The 17,210-nt window shown below is 47.0% G+C and overlaps 1 protein-coding gene across 1 annotated transcript in view; it reads right to left on the minus strand.

Annotated features, from left to right (window-relative positions):
• Positions 1–17,210, minus strand: part of LOC120392555 (scavenger receptor cysteine-rich type 1 protein M130-like) — a 46,670-nt gene that overhangs the window by 13,140 nt on the left and 16,320 nt on the right. The window contains exons 3-8 of the mRNA XM_039517369.1: positions 10,136–10,450; positions 9,588–9,893; positions 3,534–3,851; positions 3,139–3,453; positions 633–941; positions 35–97 (exon numbers count right to left, since the gene is read on the minus strand). Of these exons, the coding sequence (XP_039373303.1) occupies positions 35–97; positions 633–941; positions 3,139–3,453; positions 3,534–3,851; positions 9,588–9,893; positions 10,136–10,450 (1,626 nt within the window). The remainder of the gene's footprint in view (positions 1–34; positions 98–632; positions 942–3,138; positions 3,454–3,533; positions 3,852–9,587; positions 9,894–10,135; positions 10,451–17,210) is intronic.

Genomic DNA, 17,210 nt, shown 5'->3' on the forward strand with positions numbered 1-17,210 from the left:
GGACTAAGGGTGAGACACAGAGAAGCAGAGATACCTGTGCAGCTTGGAGAGTTCGGGCACTCGGTGAACGGGTTTCGAGCTGGTTTTGCTCTTTTTCCTATGAAGAGAAAAAGCCGAGGTGAATGCACTGGATTTTGTGTGTGATGTGGGGGTAGAATTTATCTGTATTTTAAACCCCTAATTTCAGCACTGTATGAACTGAAATGTGAACTCTGGGTCATTTAATACCTAATTAATTTGCTATTCAGCTGTTACTGAGACACACAGGCCGACATGCACACAGTCTTGAGCCAAACTGCACAGCCTGGGCCCATCTCTGATTGTTCATCCCAAAAGGATTAATAACCACAGAGCTGCCTAATGACGGTCTCTAGGGAGAGGCTTTTCTTCGCTCTCACACTACCTTAGCACATTGTATAATTAATTGATTAACTTCCCTGTTTGTTGTAAATCAGACAAATGCTTATACTTATAAAACATCATGAAAATATGTTTGTAACTTGTGTTGAGAATTTACATCGGCCTACACTGAGATGTGAAGAACAAGAAGTTCTATCCTAACCATTCAATTAATTGAACACATCGCATACATGTGTGTGTGCACGCGCGCATGCAGGTAGTTTCAGAATTACCAACACAAGAAATATGGGTCTCTTCTGCTCGGTTATCACATGATTTTGGATTCCATTGGTCTGATGGGCACTGCCAGAGGGAGCTGTGCTGCTCACTGCATCTAACGTGGTCCAGCCATGTGGGACCCTTTCCATATTCTGAGACTCCTGCAATATTCCCTCCATCCCCACAGCTCAGCTGTTTGCAGACAATTACTGTGGTGACTTCAGACAGCTGATTGGAGCAAACACTGCCCCACGTCCCATTGTAGAAAACCTCCAGTCGCCCAGCACAGTCACTGTCGCTCACCAGCCTCAGATCTGTGAATTCTAGAAGGAAATGCACAAAAAGAGAATTTAAATCGTCTGATTCTGAAATGAACTGGGGTGTGAAAAGTGAAATCCCAGAGATTGCTAATGATCCTGCACATCATTCTGCAGGAGCAACTGCTAGAGAACCACTCCAAGAATAAGAGACTCTTTTAGACACCACAGGCCCCTTAGAAATACACTGGGCATCTCTGGAAAGCCACCATTTACCAGCAGCTACATACAGACTGTAACAGATAAAGGACGGGAAGGATTGTGACATTGGCAGACCAGATGCCAGCTCTTGCCCAGGCTGCAGGCATTAGCTAAGACCTGACAATCTTATAGCTGGAGACCAGACCAGGTCACCTGTGTGTTAGTTTTGCTCAGAACAGGTATTAGTCTTGTAGGAATATATTTAGTGTTTAGACTCTATGAAATGGTGGTTGGTTGCTGCAGGCATTAATCTCACTTGTAATGTCTGTGGTCCTTGCTACAAGAAAATATGTAAGTTTTGCTTTATAACTGAAAATGTTTGCTCTGAACCAGTGAACTCAGGCACAGGAATCATCTCCCCTCCCCACCACCATCCCCGAGGACTATCAAAATCAGATGGCCCATCAAGGATCATCACAATATAAAGGATTGGTTAATGGCCTTATCACACCCATTGAGATGCAGAAGGCCTCGTCCCATCACTTTGAAGGCTGGAAGAGGGAAATAAAAATAGTAGATGTGAAGATTTTTCATCTTTTGGGCTGTTTGAACTGTGACAGGGCTAGAGACACCAAACTGAAGCCACAGACCCCAAGGGGGGTTACCCTTGAGTCAGCGCTGAAGGACATTTGGAATTGACAGATCACTACAATTCTGTCCCTCCTAGGATGTAAATGGTAACTCATTTGTGTGTAGATGTTTGCTTGCTTTAACATGTATTTCTTTTTTTATTCCTTTTATTTCTTTTTCCCTAGTTAATAAACCTGTATATAGTTTATTACAGGATGGGCTGCAGGCATTGTCTTTGGTGTAAGATCTAGGTTACCAACTGGTCTGGGGTAAGTGACTGGTCTCTTGGGACTGGAAACAACCTGAATGTCAAGTGATTTTTGTGTGTAAGCCCAGTTTGTGTCTGGGTGGCCAGATAGACTGGAGAGTCTAAGGCGACTGTCTGTGACTCAATGGTAAGCTTGATATAGTGATCCTGGAGTTCACATCTGTTTCTGACTTGCTGAAATCTAATTATAAAATATACCACCAGTTGGGGAGTTGCCCTGTTTTTCACAGTTTGCCCAGAGGTGAGCACTCAGAGCTGTGAGCCACCCCAGACAGCATGGCAGGGATCAAACAGTCTGACCTTCTGTAAAACAGCTGCTTAGAGCCTAATAAGTTGAGTCTGACTTAAGCAGAGCTTCCAGAAAGGCATCCAGTCTAGACACCAAGATTTCAAGAGATGCAGAATGCACCATTTCCCTGGCAGTTTGTTCTGATAAGTTAATCACCCTCCCTGTTAAAAACCTGGGCCTTATTTCTGAGGCGAATTTGTCTGGTTTCAGCTTCCAGCCATCGACTCTTGTTCTGCCTTTCTCCATTAGATTAAAGAGCCCTTTAGTAAGTGGTATGTTCTCCTTGTGACCGTCATCAAGTTTCCCCTTCATCTTTCTGTTAAGCTGAACAGATTCAGCATCTTAAATCTCTCACAGTAAGGCTTTTATTCAAGCCATCAGATCACTTTTGTGGCTCTTCTCTGCTCCCTCTCCAATTTTTGTGGACATCACAACTGGACACAATATTCCAGTATCTGTTTCACCAGTGCCATATACAATAGTAACGTTTAATCCTCCCTCCTACTCTCTGCTCCCCTGTGTATACATCCAAGGTTTGCATTAGCCCATTCTGTTACACACAGCACTGGGAGCTCATGTTCAGTTATTTCTCCACTAGGACCCTACATCCTTTTCAGTCACTGCTTTCCATGATACTGTCTCCTTCAGACACCTGAGATGCAGCATTCTAACATTAGGGAAATCTTCCAATAGCTCCAGTATCTCTGGGTGGGAGCTGAAGACTTTCTAATGGTGACTCTGGTAGGTAGTTACACAGGGGAAAGAGAGGAAGAGACTGTCAGGGAAAGTATCATTCTCACCAATATCCTTAAACATCTGCCCCCTCCATTAAATCCCCTGGTAACACGGCTCACCAGAGCATTCCCAGAACAGACCTGAGCAGAGAACTCCTGCATCCTCTTTGTGTCTGCAGTTGTGCTGGCCCCAGCCCCTGGAAGGACACGACCAGAGATCAGATTCATTCCCAGAGCAGTTCACATCATCCAGCCAGATGTGCCCGGATCCTTGCCCATAATGAGCAGATACAGTTGCCCTGATGGCATGTCCACATCCCAGTTGTTTGCAGACGACATTGGAGTCTGGCAGATCCCAGGAATCATCACAGACTGTCCCCCAGCTGCCATTGTAATAAATCTCCAATCTCCCGGCACAGCGACCTGTCCCATTCACCAGTCTGATCTTCCTGCTCCCTGCAGGGATAGATCCCAGCTGTTAATATGCTTTTTTCCTACTGAACAGAGAATATTTGTGAGATTTGGAAATGAATCACCTGAGCAAACGACACCGACGTCCTCAGCAATTCCTGCCTGGGTTGTCTCAGATGTGGAGTTGTCACAGAGAGTCAGACGAGTCTCATTTCCTGCACACTGGACCCTTCTCAGCCCCACGGGGCCTGTTCCTCTCTCAAACTTAAGGGGGTTATAAGCTTTCTCAGCGACTCCACACCGGAGCTCCCTGCACACCACGCTGGCATCGTTCATGTCCCACTGGTCATCCAGCACTCTGCCCCACACACCATGGAGGGAAATCTCAACTCTCCCATCACAGCGGCTCTCTCCATTCAGCAGTCTGAGTGATTCAGAGCGACCTGGGATCAGGAGAGAGGGGAAATACACTGAATAACACTCCCTGTTATACACTAGAAATAGTACAGAGTGTGCATGAAATTATGGACTGTTTCTCAATAAGAAGATATAAGCCAGTGATCAGAGTGTGTCATAGTGTTAAAGGGAACAGCCTCTGTCAGAAGACACTTATTCTTTTCACTCTATAAGTGGAAGGTGCTATAAGGATTGTAACACTCTGAGCTTGACAGAAGGGCTTGCTAGCAGCCCCTGTAAATGAGTGAGCGAGGGAATTCCTGCAGGATACTGATTGGGAAAATAGTCTCTGTGTGTGGTGGTAGAATGGCTGCTGAGGTTTGTAGTCACTTTATCCAGGCTTAAATGCCTGGAAGCCAGTGAGTGGTGTCTGCACAAGCACTTAGCAGGTGGGTTGTGAATGACATAGGCAAGTTTGCCTTGAGGGAGTTTGGCCAATGGAAGAGCAGGGCTCACTGTGGTCAGGAACAGATTATTGTTGGTAAAATTCCTTAGTTCCCTCTCATCTTTGCTCAGTCGGTGGCAACTTTCTTGGTTCACCTGAGTCCATTGCAGGAGCTCCTAGTGTGAGATAGTTCCCGGCACTGGTGGTTCTGACTGGAGCTGTCCCCTGAAGTGTGGTGTCATCTCTGAGCCCAACATGAGATTCCAGCTGATCAATTCACACCACACTAAGCAGGTTGTGTGTGGGGCGGGGAAGGGGATGTTCTCTGTTGGTGAATATTGTGACTCCCTGGGGATGCGAATGTCAATCTTTGCGTGTGTCTCAGAATCAGTGAGTCCTACAGCAAGGTGGTAAGTTAGGAATTACTCACCGAGTTCAAACACAGCTGCAGCCAGGAGAGACTGACAAAGTTAAAAGACAACAGAAGAGTCAGAGCAGGGCACACCCACTGGCTGTGTCAGGTACAGTCTGTACTAGTATGGCAACCTGATGGGTGCAGTGTGTGTTCACTGGACCCAAACAGCTCAAGGATCTTGGTAGCCAAATAACATTTCAAGGCTAAGAGTGAAATCCTGGCCCCACTGATGGCAGTGGTAAAACCTCCATTGACTTCAACACAGCCAGGAGTTTGCCCTAAGACTGAAGCAGGAGAATGCCTGTGTGCAGCAAGTGTAGTGCAGGGGTGTAGCCATGGGTGGGCTGTGGCCCACCCAGTTAGCATCCAGACCCACCCAAATCAGGGCTGGAGCCCCCCAAATCTTACATAGGCGCCTATTACCTCCCACCACCTGTCCAATTTTTCACATTTGCTATCTGGTTACCCTAGGCACGTCCCGCAGCCTGTGTGCCCTGGCCAGCCTCAGCTTTGGGTGCCTGCTGAGTGGTAAGGGCCGGCTGGAAGGGGTGGAGGGAAAAGAGCCCCCCTCCTGCTCCCTCACCAGGGCACTGGATCCCTCCTACACCCCTCTCTCTGCCCCTCCCGTCATTGTCCACTCCCCAAAATTCAGGGCCCCTGTTTGAAATGGGCCATCCAAGTGTAGTGCAGGGGTGTAGTCATGAGTTGGCTGTGGCCCACTCAGTTAGCATACAGGCCCACCCAAATCAGGGCCGAAGCCCCCCGAATTCACAGGGTGGGACTCCCAAACTCGGCTCGGTGTCCATCAGCCTGGACGCGTCTCTCTCTTGCCGGCGCTGTGTGATTCTTCCCTGGTCTCTGACCCCAGCTCTAGCCCCATGGAGGGTGTGCCTTGTGGGAGCAGGTCTGGGCGGGGCTAGTGCTGGGGCTGGAGACTGGGACAGCAGCTCCCAGTGCTGGCAGGAAAGGGACGTGATGGACACTGAGCCAGGGTCGGGAATGGTGGGTGCAGCTCGAGCCCCAGAGGGACTCCCCTTCACCCAAAGGGCACGCCTAGATGATGAGATGTCCTGACTTTTGGGGATTTTTCTTATATAGGCACCTATTACCTCCCACCACCTGGCCAATATTTCACATTTGCTGTCTGGTTACCCTTGGCAAGCCCCGCAGCCTGTGTGCCCTGGGAAGCCTCAGCTTTGGGGGTCAACTGGAAGGGGTGGAGGGATGCAAGCTCCCCGTCTCTCCTGCCCCCAAATCATGGCACCGGATCCCTCTTGCACCCCTCCCTTTGCCCCTCCCATCACTGCCCACCCCTCGAAAGCCAGATTTCCTGTCCTAGCTACGCCATGTAGTGTAGTGTGAGGGTAGACAGTAGATTTGGGGCTTTCCGATGAGGCTCATGGATATAACTGGGTACCACAGCCCCTCAGGAATGGCAGAAGGGGTCACAGCAGATGGAGCTCATACTGAAGGATCCATGTGTTTTTTCTTAGAAGGGATTCTCCTTCCAGCAACTGTAGGGAGAAATCGGCATCCCCATGTGCTGAAGAGTTCCCTCGGAGAACCAGGGTATGGGCTGGGTAGGTAGTTAGCAGAGACAGGGCAGGGCTGCAGGGAAATCAGTTAGGAATGGTGGTAGCAGCCTCTGTGAGAAGCAAGAGAGCTATGAGGTGAATTGCCCCCAAGGTACAAAGGTATTTGCTGTAAAGAGGAGAGTAGACCTCTGTTGAGAGTGCTGGACAGGGACTTATAGGCTTAGTCATGGTGTGTAACGGCACCAGTGACACTGGGCTCTGCGGGAGACAGTCCTGGAACTGGAAGCTACGTGTACATTATTAGGAAGAAGGTTGAAATCCAGGGCTTCTGCCTCATTCACTTTAGAATGTGGAAGGCCTGTAGAGAATGAGCAGGGCTGTGAAGGAAGAACTAGGATGATCTTGTTAAAAGCAGTGACCCTCATTCAGTAGAGCTCAGTTCTGTTCCTGCCTCTGCCACAGATTTCACAGGTGATGCTGAGCAGGTCTCTTAAGCCAATTTTTACGGGGTGTGATTTGCAGAAATACTGAGCACTCACAACTGCCAATAGGGTCAAGACAAGATGTGCTCAGCTTTTCTGCAGCCAGGCAGTGGCACTGGGTGGAACCAGCACAGGGCTGTGACGCAAAACACATTGTTGTACCCTGTCTTCGCAGCTGACTCACTGGGTGGCCTTGGGCAAGTCACTTTGCTTTTCTCTCTCAGTTTCACCATTTGTAAAATGGAGCTAACAATAATACTTACCCACCTGCTTCCCTGGAGTTTGGTGAGGATTTTTTAATGTCTGGAGAGTACTTTGAACACACAAAGCTCTGCAGAAATGGTGAGTACTCTGAAGAATCAGGCCCTGAGGGTCTCAGGTTGCTGCCCAATCATCCCAAGTTTGGAATTTTGTCTTTAATCATTGCATGTAAAATTTGCAAAAGCAGCTAAATGATGTAGGAGCCTAAGTGCCATTTTCAGAAGTGACTTAGGCAGCAAGAGGGAGAAGTCTGCATGGTTCTTGGGCTCCTACGTTACTGGAGGAAATAGGATTTAAGTCTCTAAGTCACATTGGCATTTTGGACTATGTTATTCTTGGTCTACTAAGTGCTTAAGTCACTTTTGAAATGAGCATCATAAAAGTCTGCTATCTCCTGGGGTGTTATGAAGATGAATTCATTCATGCTCGTGGTGCACTCTGATACTATGGTGACGAGCACCATAGAAAAGCCCATGAAGAAATTAATAATTCTGTATTCAGTGCAGTGTTTGTATGGTATGGGGGATAGTTCAGTGGTTTGAGCATTGGCCTGCTAAAGCCAGGCTTGTGAATTCAATCCTTGAGGGGGCCATTTAGGGACCTAGGGGAAAAAAAATCTGTCAGGGACAGCACTTTGTCCTGCTAATGAAGGCAGGGGACTGGACTCAATGACCTTTCAAGGTCCCTTCCAGTTCTCCATATATTCTATAGTAAATAAGACCCTGGATCACATGTTGAATGATGAGGATAAAAAGAAATATTCAACTGCTTCCCCCATCCCCTGAGCACCATCCTCCCAGTACGCTGAAGAAGGCAGGAGCTGGGGGTAGGTGAGAATAATAGGATGTGTGCATGCAATAAGAATGTATCATAGTGTATATGCACAAAGGAGGGTGGGAGGCTGAATTAACATTACATAGGTAACCTTATCTTGTTAAATCTTGTGCCTTTGGATTTGACTAAATTAACTAATGGTGTTTAATTTCTTTTTTTTTTTAATAAAAAGGGTAAATATTAGAGCGGGTCAACAACCCAACATTTTTCCCGTGAAGTATTTCTAATGCAGTATTTCAATTTTTAAACAGATCTGAGATACTGCAAATGGAATGAGAATTTTTGTTTAGATTCTAACTAAAATGTTGATTCATTTCAACTTTTGGAAAATTAAACATTCAATTTTCCTTTCCAGTTTTTGGATTTACAGGTTTGTCACTTCCTCCCTGTAGCAGGATGGTGACCCGCTCCAGTCCTGATAGGGTTGGAACCAGCCCTAGGAGAGGGCTGGCAGGCTGTGAAAGAAAGACCTGGGCTGATTGGAGAAGCAGCCGCAGCTGGGCCATGCCCTAATCAGGGCCCAGCTGGCCCTATAAAGGCTGGGAGCCAGGAGCAAGGACTCAGTCTCTCTCTGCATTCAGAGAGCAAAGGGCCTGGCTTCAGGAAGTTAGAGACTGGGTACATGAGTGGAGCAGGGCTGAGGAAAGGCAGAGGAGCTGGGGAGCTCCAGCCTGGAAAGCCCCAGGCTGTGGCCTAGCAGAAGGGCAGCCCAGTGATAGGCCAAGGCAGCAGGTCCAAAACCAACCTTGCCAGTGATGAGTAGGCTGATACTGCAGTCTGCCCCAGGGTGTGGAGCTAGATGATGACCAGCAGTAGCCTTATACTGAGGTGAGGTGGGAATAGTGGGTGGAGGGTCCCTGGGGAGGGAAGACCCTAAAACTGAAGGGTTATGGTTAGGGGGCAGCACCCCAGTTACAAGGGCAACAGGGTCCAGGGAGGGACACAGGGGCCAGAGGACAGGTGGATCCCTGGCCTGCAGAGGGCACTCTGGAGCTGGAAGGACCTAATTCTGAGAAGTCACCAGCAGGGGGCACCACAGGGGTGAGTCCGGTCCTCTACACTCCCCCTTTCAATTTTTTCATCTTTTCTTCCAATGTAAAAAGTTAGCAAAAAGTAAAAAAGTATAAGAAAGCAGGGGAAAACATCTTTTGAGTTTTTTCAATTGGAAAGATGTGAAAGTAGAGAAAACTAAGTGAGTGAAAGCACTACTTTCTCTGTGGTGTGCTACCAAAAATATCTGCAGGAACTCACGTGAGAGAAGGGAAATGGTGATTTTCAGCAGTTTATAATTCAGCCCAACCCCGAAGGAATCTCATTGCACTAGGAGAAGACACCTTCCTGGCCCCAGCACTGACCCCTTCCCAAATCACAAAAGCTCTAGCAATCAAGGAAAGTGCAAGAACGTCTCAAGAACATGCCGAGAGTATTTTATAATAGAAAGTGTGAAGCAACCTCCATATTGGGAGTCACTACCAGCTCCCCCTCTAATTACTATTGGAGAAGGCTGAGGACAATGAGTTGGTGACATTTATGTAACCCGAAGGACAAAGTGCTGCCCCTGCTCCTCTGCCCTGCGTAAGGACAGAGCTGATGTTTTTACTGGAGAATCCAGGGCTTTCCCAGGTCACAACTATCCTTTTGTCATGATATTATTTACTTTAATTTTATCTTTAATACATTTACCATTATTCTACATGGTTTAGGATCTAGCTCCCCCTCTCCTTGCTGTGCCCTGAGGTTCCCTTGCTCTAGGGGCAGTGTCACACACTGAGGGGCAGGTGTCCTTAATCCAGCAACCCTCCTGCACTTACCTGAACAAATCACACTGGCATCATTGTCGTGTGAGCACTGAGAGGCCCCCAGAGCAGTAACAGGGCAATGGCTCAAATGGGTTTCAGTCCCTTTACAGTGAAATGTGTCTGTCCAGACAGAGCCAGTTCCCTTCCCAAAATACGCTTCTCCTGGAGTCGATACAGCAAACCCGCAGTCGAGCTGATGGCAGAGAACGTTGGCGTCTGGTAAATCCCAGCGTGAGTCACAGAGGGTTCCCCAGGCACCAAGAACCTGGATCTCCACCCTCCCTGAGCATGTTGTGCTGCCGTTCACCATCCGGAACCCTGTGTGCCCAGGGGAGAAGGGAGAAGGGGTTTAGAGAGGGAGCCTTGGGGCTATTTTATAGCAAATAGTTAAAGAAAGGAAAGTCAGGTGGCATTTGATCCCTTTCTCATTATCTTGGCTTGTTTGGGGTTTGATCCAACTCTATTAAACCCAGCTCCCTACACAGTGAGAACAGTACATTGCTTCACCCTAATCTAGAATACATCATTGGGATTTTAAAGACATTGTGCTGAATTCTTACGTGAGCATATGACACCAGCATCATTTATGTGTGAGCACATCTGATTCACTTGCGATTTCCTGGGACAGGAGAACAGGAGAGACTCATTCCCCACACATTGGAATTCTTCAGTCAAGATCTCGCCTTGTCCTTCTCCAAAATGACCTCCTCCTGGGACAGATACAGCTGTTCCACACTGTAGTTCATTACAGATAACATTGGCAACTTTGAGATCAAAGTGTGCATCACAGACTGTGGTCCACGTGTTTCCATGTATTATCTCCACACGTCCTGAGCAGGCACCATCTCTTCCAACAAGACGGGGCTTAATGTGTCCTAGAAAGTCAATGAAGGCTGAAAATTATAAAAGGGGCTTTGGGAGTTGGGGTGCTCCCCTGGTATAAAACAATTCCTAAAATCTCATTCTGGGTCAGTGGCAAAGTGAATGCAGCAATAGAAATAAAAAGGCAATATATTACAAAAATGGAAAAAGTGGGAATTAGAGGAAATCACTATACATTAGAAGTTATGATATGAAGAAAACTGACAAAGGAAGCTAAAGACATCAGGATAAAATCTGTGACAGGGAGGACTATGAAAAATAAGTCATTTTTAAAGTATATTCATAGAATCATAGAATCATAGAATCTCAGGGTTGGAAGGGACCTCAGGAGGTCATCTAGTCCAACCCCCTGCTCAAAGCAGGACCAAACCCAACTAAATCATCCCAGCCAGGGCTTTGTCAAGCCTGACCTTAAAAACCTCTAAGGAAGGAGATTCCACTACCTCCCTAGGTAACCCATTCCAGTTCTTCACCACCCTACTAGTGAAAAAGTTTTTCCTAATATCCAACCTAAACCTCCCCCTCTGCAACTTGAGACCATTACTCCTTGTTCTGTCATCTTCTACCACTGAGAACAGTCTAGATCCATCCTCTTTGGAACCCCCTTTCAGGTAGTTGAAAGCAGCTATCAAATCCCCCCTCATTCTTCTCTTCTGCAGGCTAAACAATCCCAGTTCCCTCAGCCTCTCCTCATACGTCATGTGCTCCAGCCCCCTAATCATTTTTGTTGCCCTCCGCTGGACTCTCTCCAATTTATCCACATCCTTCTTGTAGTGTGGGGCCCAAAACTGGACACAGTACTCCAAATGAGGCCTCACCAGTGCTGAGTAGAGGGGAATGATCACATCCCTTGATCTGCTGGAAATGCCCCTACTTATACAACCCAAAATGCCATTAGCCTTCATGGCAACAAGGGCACACTGTTGACTCATATTCAGCTTTTCGTCCACCGTAACCCCTAGGTCCTTTTCTGCAGAACTGCTACCCAGCCATTTGGTCCCTAGTCTGTAACAGTGCATGGGATTCTTCCGTCCTAAGTGCAGGACTCTGCACTTGTCCTTGTTGAACCTCATCATATTTCTTTTGGCCCAATCCTCTAATTTGTCTAGGTCCCTTTGTATCCTAGCCCTACCCTCCAGCGTATCAACCACTCCTCCCAGTTTAGTGTCATCTGCAAACTTGCTAAGGGTGCAGTCCACACCATCCTCCAGATCGTTAATGAAGATATTGAACAAAACCGGCCCCAGCACCGACCCTTGGGGCACTCCACTTGATACCGGCTGCCAACTAGACATGGAACCATTGATCACTACCCGTTGAGCCCGACCATCTAGCCAGTTTTCTATCCACCTTACCGTCCATTCATCCAGCCCAGACTTCTTTAACTTGCTGGCAAGAATACTGTGGGAGACTGTATCAAAAGCTTTGCTAAAATCCAGAAATAGTACATCCACTGCTTTCCCCTCATCCACAGAGCCGGTTATCTCGTCATAGAAGGCAATTAGGTTAGTCAGGCATGACTTGCCCTTGGTAAATCCATGCTGACTGTTCCTGATCACTTTCCCCTCCTTTAAGTGGTTCAGGATTGATTCCTTGAGGACCTGTTCTATGATTTTTCCAGGGACTGAGGTGAGACTGACTGGCCTGTAGTTCCCTGGATCTTCCTTCTTCCCTTTTTTAAAGATGGGCACTACATTAGCTTTTTTCCAGTCATCCAGGACTTCCCCCGATCGCCATGATTTTTCAAAGATAATGGCCAATGGCTCTGCAATCTCATCGGCCAACTCCTTTAGCACCCTCGGATGCAGCGCATCCGGCCCCATGGACTTGTGCTCGTCCAGCTTTCCTAAATAGCCCCGAACTACTTCTTTCTCCACAGAGAGCTGGTCACCTCCTCCCCATACTGTTAGCTTAGGAACAAGCTAACAAACAAATCCTAACAATGCTGTGGGGCCATTAGAAATGGACATGGTAAAATTGTTAATAATGAGGTAGAAATGGCAGTGGTGTTCAATACACATTTCTGGTTTTGGACAGCAGCAGGATGTCTATTCATATCCTGTAAAGAGGATGAATCGCTCTCCAATCTATTGGTACCTAGGGAGCATGTCAAATAGCATTTATCAGGGATCAAAAAAAAATTACATCAGAAGGCCTGAATAGCTGATAAAACCACAGAACAATAGAAATGTAGGGTTGGAAGAAACCTCAAGGGATCATCTAGTCCATTTCCTCCCATCAAGGGAGGTTTAACTATACCTAGGCCACCCCAGCATATGTTTGTCTAACTTGTTCTGCAAAGTCACCAATGATGGGGATTACACAACCTCCCTACGTACCCTGTTCCAGTACTTAATTATCGGTATAGTTAGAAAGTTTTTCCTAATATCTAATCTGAATCTCATTCGCTGCACTCTAAGATGATTATGTCTAGTCCTACTCTTGGTGGATATGGACAACAACTGACAAACAATATTTCAATTATTTGAAGACTGTTATCAGTTCACTCCTCAGTCTTCTCTTCTCTAAACTAAAAATGTCCAATTCTTTCAACATTTCCTCATAGATCATGTTTTCTAAATCTCTTACTCTGTTTGTTGCTCTCGTCTGGACAATCTCCAATTTGTCCTTATCTTTCTTAAACAGTGATGAGCAAAACTGAACACAGGACTCCAGCTGAGGCCACACCAGTGCTAAGTACAGCAGGATAATTATCTCCTGTGTCTTACATATTACATTCTTTTTAATACAATTCAGAATGACATTTCCCTTTTCCACAACAGCATCACGATTTTTCAGGTTGTGATCCACTATAACTGTGAGATAATTTTCTGTAGAACTGCTGCCTACTCAGTTATTCCTTATTTTGGGGGTTTTTTGCATTTGATTTGTCCTTTTTAAGTCTAATTATTTGCACTTATCTTTACTGAATTTCAATTTACTGATTTCAGACTAATTCTCCAGTTTTAGTTTTAGATTTAGTTGGGGATTGGTTTTGCTTTGAGCAGGAGGTTCGACTAGATGACCTCCTGAGGTCCCTTCCAACCCTAATATTCTATGAATCTATGATTCTCTGATTTTGAATTTTAACTCTGCCTTCCAAAGAGTTTGCGACCCCTCTCAACTTCATGTCATCCACAAATTGTGTAAGTGTATCTCTACTCTATCACCCAAGTCATTTACGGAAATATTGAACAGTACCAGACCCAGGACAGTGTTATTTTTTATTTATCCATAGGAACACAGCAATCACAGAGAAAAGGGATAAAGTGACTGAAGGCCCGCAGGCCTATGTCTTACCTAAAGCTCAGCTTTCCCCTCAAAATCTGGGCTGACTGAGCTTATCCCAGGAACCCCTGCTTCTGGGGATTGTGTTTCAGTCTCCTTCCCTGCAGACTCTGCCTCACCCACTCTGTTCATCAGGGCTCCCCTGTTAACAATTCCCAAGCTCTCTGGTTAAGATTTCCCACCTCATTGGCCCATCCCAAGGAAGGGGGCTTGTGCTCAGCTTGGCCAGATGCAAAAGTTCAAAACCCCTTACACCTGTTTTGTCAGTTAAGTACCAGTAACTGGGTTCTATGAAACCATTGTCTGCCATCCTGGGACATGTGAGGAGCTCAGATGGGGGTTGCCCTTTGAGCCCTAGTAGGAAATGTGAAAATAGCAGTAAAAGAGACTGAGGTGCACATAATAGTCACAGAGATACAGATATTTCCCATGTTCTATGCAGGGTTATAGTGGGCAAAGAACTGAATGTGAGCTCCCAGTGTGATGCTGCTGCAGAAACGGCGAAGGTGATCCCTGGATGTATAAAGAGGGCTGAAACGCAGGATTTCCAGTGTACAGGAAATTTCACTCTTTTAAAATGTCCTGTGAATTGGAAATCCGGCTAAAATTTTGTTTTGGAAACTCCAGTCCATGGTGTATCCAACATGAAATTTGCTTCTAGGAACCCCGATAGATGCGGAGTGACACTGACTCCTTGTCAGTTTCACCACTGTTAGCATCAGGACAAGCATGTCAATTTCTCACAGCCACTGCTGGGGCTCTGGGGCAGCCTCCTCATGTGGCCTGCCCTGGACCGGAGACCCCCCCCGGCTCCCAGACTCCTTGGCCAGCTGGTAATCTAAATAGGCAAATAGCCCAGTCTGGGGCATTCTGCAAGGCAGGGCTGCCCCAAAGCCACAGACCCTGGGGCACCGGAACCCACCCCAGGACTTCCAGGATCCCTGATGCAGACCCTGGGGCTGATCCTTGGTTAGAGCTGGGGCTCCCAGGGCTTGCAGGTTCCTATCGCATGGCAGAGAGCCTGAAAGCGTTGGCAGGGCTGCCCTGGACGTACAGACCCTAGAAAGCCCAGGGTCTCCAATTCTGGGGCAATCTGTATGGTGGGGCTGCCCCAGTGCTGCAGCTCCTAGAAGACTGGGGTACCCAGCGCTGGGACAATCTGCATGGCAGGAATAACAGGAGCCACCAGGGAACCGGGCAGGGAACCATGGACATTTCCACCAGATCCTGCTTGTGGTTTTGAGAAAGTTCTTTGAACTTGATTCATTATCATGACAAATATTGAATTCAACAACCTGGAGTTTTCCATTTAAACTCTGGTTTGCCAAAAAATTTCCAACCAGCTCTAGTAGGATGTTGATTTTTCCTGTGTGTACAGCACTGGGGAGACAAATACTGCATCTGCTTTTAGCGTCCACATTGTAAGAAGGATGTTAAAAAATGGGAAAGGGCACAGAGAAGATCCACAATAATGATTCCAGGGCTTGAAAATGTGCCCTGCAGTGAGAGATTTAAGGAGGTCAATCTGTTTAGCTTGTCAAAAAGATGACCTAGATGTGTCTTGATCGCAGTGTATAAATACCTTCCCATGTACAAAACACTGCATACTAAAGGCCTCTTAATCGAGTGGAGAAAATCATAACAAGAACCAATGGATGGAAGTTAAAGTCAGATAAGTTCCTATTAGAGGTAAGGCAGACATTTTTCACAGTGATACTGATTAAACATTGGAACAAACTACCAGGGAAGCAGAAGATTCTCCACCTCCTGAAGTATTCAGAACAAAATTGAATGCCTTTCTGGAAGATACGCTTTAGCCAAACACAAGTTGAGATGAAGTACAGAAGTAATTGGTTTAAATTCTTTAGTCTTTGTTACCCAGGAGGTCAGACTAGATCTAAAGCTCCCTTCTGGCCCCAAAATCTATACAGCTCTGAATCAAAAAGAAAGTTAAAATTTGCAAAGAGAAGCATTCAAACATTCAGAACGCCAGACTTGTACCTGCCTGTGAAACCTTCATTAGTCCCTTTGTGACTATGGGTGTAGGTTCATTGTCCAGAACATGAACCTGGCAAAAGCGTGGTTGGTTTTGAAAAAACACAAACACTCATGAGAAGTGCTAGGCACTGGCACGTGCATAAACACATTCCAGAAGGGTAATACCAGAGCACCTTGATACAGGGTTATGGTGTAAACACACTTCCCAGTGATGATACAGGGACACACTAACCCCTCCTAATGGTAAGGTCAGGATGACAAGGTGATGGATAGAGATGTTTTGATCCAACCAAAATGTACCAGGTAAAGGGTGGTAATTAACCACATCTGAGGGGCAAGACATAACTGGTTTCTATCGGAGTATAAAAGACAAGTCGCAGAGGGAGTCTTCTTCTGGCCTCGGAGTGGGGAGGTGGGGGTGGAAAGTCTCGCCACTCACTGAGCCAAGTTCATTGTAAGGGGCATAGATGTGCCAGTGTAACTGTAGACATTGATCCGGGGAGCTAGTACCGTGCTTTGTCAGCAATAAACCTGAACGAGCGCCTTCACCATTGAACCAAATCTATGGTCTTCTTGGGCAGTTTGATTGAGGCCTGCTGCGTCTGCTATCTGCACAGAGCTGGTGCAACGCACAGAGAGAAGACACACACAGCCAACAGCTGACAACACCTGGGAGGCAGGGAAGTGTTGTTATCTCCATTTTAAACATGGGGAACCAAAGCCCAGAGACACTCTATGGCCAAAATTATCAAAAGCATCCACTGATTTTGGATGCCCAACTTGAGATACCCACATCCTGTTTTTTGAGAGTACTTAAGCTTGTGCAGCACAGCTCCCACTGACTTCAGTTTAGAGCTGTGAGTGCTCAGCACTTCTGCAAATCAGACACTCACAGTCTCAAGGGGGCCACCCATAAAATGAGGAACACACAGTTAGTGACCACCTGTTGCAGAGGCAGGGATAGACTCTAATTCCCCAGGACAGCATCCAATTGCCCTAACAAGAGACCCTCCTTTCTGTTTCTGCTGAAGGGTATGCTTGTGTTTGTTGTCAGATGCTCCCCATGTGGTGCTTTGCTCTGTTCAATGTTGATATCAATCGGCTGCGTGCGTGTGCTCCCTCTGTGTGCTGTCCCAGCTCTGTGCAGATAGCTGACACAGCAGACCCCGAGAGAACCCCCAATGACCACAGACTCTAGTGAGGTACAAACAGGGGTGCTCTAGGTATTTTGTCACTCCAAGCACGGCAGGCAGGCTGCCTTTGGTGGCTTGCCTGTGGGAGGTCCCTGATCCCGCGAATTTGGCAGCAGCCTGCGGGAGGTCCGCTGAAGCCGCGGGACCAGTGGACCCTCTGCAGGCATGCCGCCTAAGGCAGCCTGCCTGCCGCCCTCGTGGTGACCGGCAGAGAGCCCCCTGTGGCTTGCCTCCCCAGGCACGTGCTTGGCATGCTGGTGCCTGAAGCCACCCC

The sequence above is a fragment of the Mauremys reevesii genome, unplaced genomic scaffold (assembly GCF_016161935.1).
Source record: "Mauremys reevesii isolate NIE-2019 unplaced genomic scaffold, ASM1616193v1 Contig10, whole genome shotgun sequence".
NCBI lineage: Eukaryota > Metazoa > Chordata > Testudines > Geoemydidae > Mauremys > Mauremys reevesii.